General features: G+C 46.2%; 1 protein-coding gene across 1 annotated transcript in view; it reads left to right on the top strand.

The window, feature by feature from the left end:
• CUNH21orf58 (chromosome unknown C21orf58 homolog) overlaps positions 1 to 1,748 on the top strand; it is an 11,540-nt gene that overhangs the window by 8,944 nt on the left and 848 nt on the right. Inside the window, exon 7 of the mRNA XM_035901435.1 lies at positions 279 to 418. Coding sequence (XP_035757328.1) covers positions 279 to 418 — 140 coding nt within the window. The remainder of the gene's footprint in view (positions 1 to 278; positions 419 to 1,748) is intronic.

Raw genomic sequence — 1,748 nt, 5'->3', positions numbered from 1 at the left:
TAGGGAAACTAACATACAGAAGATGCTCAACATCAGCTTTTTTTTGTAGAAAGGAGGGGAAACAAGAGAGCTGGTCTGAACAGTTTTATTCATAGACATTAATTTTGCACTGGTTGGCCAAATAATGCTGATATTCTTCACGTGTCCCCTTCAGCTGCTTTGTCTTGGTTGTAGTGACCAGTCTGTATGCTGGAGGGCACTTCCTACCAAGATGCCTCTGCTGCTTGTCAGTTGCTGTTAAAGCTCTTACTTTCTTCCTTGGGGTGACCTCTTCCCAGATATGGTAGAGATGATGCTGATGCAAAACGCTCAGATGCACCAGATCATCATGCAGAACATGATGCTGAAGGCTCTGCCACCAATGGCATTCACGCAGTCTCCTGGAGCCAGCTCTCCCCTCCTTCAGCATGCACAGCAGGTAATGACACTGGAGTCTGAAGGTCGTCTTGCAATGGAGGCAATGGTTGATCTCCTTGGGAGGGTACAGGGCCTGGACAAAACATGCAGAAAATCTGGGACATTTAACAGCTGTGCACATCTTCAAACCCACTGTGCCAGAAGACTGTAACTGAGAAGAGCACAGCCTGCCTCTTTACCATCATGAGCGCTGTGACAAGACCCAGTGGAAGAATGTCTCCTCCACACGTGCAAACTGAATTCAGTCCAGCTCTGAAAATTATTTGTCCTGTACAGTTGAACCATAGCAGACTATGCATGGAAGACATCTACGCTGGGGATCTGCTGCTGCAGGTCCACTTGCTGCAAACAGCGTGGCAATATTTGTGTTACAATTCCTGTAACTGGTAAAATTTGACCTGGCAATTTGAAATGGGCTAGAGTTGAAGCACAGCTTTTGTGATCGTACTTGGAGCCCCACTGCGCTAGTTCCTGTCTCACTGAAAATCAATGGCTATTGAGCTGTGAAAGGACAGATCTTAAAGATATTTGGGGTTGTAGATCCCTATAGGGATTTTTCCAAAACCTGTCCAGTGCCTGATAAGAGGTAGGTAATTCTGAACATATCCTTAAATGCTCAATTCCTAAGCTATTTTTAACATGGTGATATAGCTCCTTAGCATCCTTAAGTGCTTTGGAAAAATATATTTCTAGGCCCTACTCTGTAGCATTTATTACCTAAGAAGCAAGGACAGTTGGGCTTTGGGGAGGAGGGCATGTCTCAGTGTTGCAAAAACCCTGTACTTTTCCTACCCCTCCATTTTCAGGTTAACTATGTCTTCCTTGTGCTGTAAGAAAGATTTATTTTCTTTTTCTTGGATGTTAATCTTGTCAGGTGCTGAGAATGTAAATCCCAAACTTCTGCAGTCCTTGCCCAGCTCAATCTCACTTTTCCTATGTGCTGTTTGCAAAAGCAACAAATGGCTTAAAAGCCTCAAAGACCCGGGTTTAATGGAGGGGTAGGAAGTGCAATCCTCCTCCATAGCCCATCCCATGGCATGGAGGGATCTGATGGGTTTCTGCACCTGTTGGGACCAAATGTCTGCCTCGGACAGAAAGCCTCTGACAGCAGCTGCTAGCTCTCGCGTTTTGGGACACTGATGTCCCAGGAGGCCGCCCATGGCACAGAGGGGCCCACTGGTTTCATCAGCCATGGTCCCAGGGTGGACTTGCTGTGGAAATGATAGGTAGTGCCAGCTCTTCCTCATGTCAGAGCTGCGCCAAGTGTTGCCTTGGACAGAAGTCCTTTTCTGTTTTCCTTAAACTTCGCAGTTTCTGATTTTGAATACTCT

This window comes from Egretta garzetta, unplaced genomic scaffold, assembly GCF_000687185.1.
Source record: "Egretta garzetta isolate BGI_Z169 unplaced genomic scaffold, ASM68718v1 scaffold721, whole genome shotgun sequence".
NCBI lineage: Eukaryota > Metazoa > Chordata > Aves > Pelecaniformes > Ardeidae > Egretta > Egretta garzetta.
This window is presented reverse-complemented; position numbering and strand designations above follow the sequence as displayed.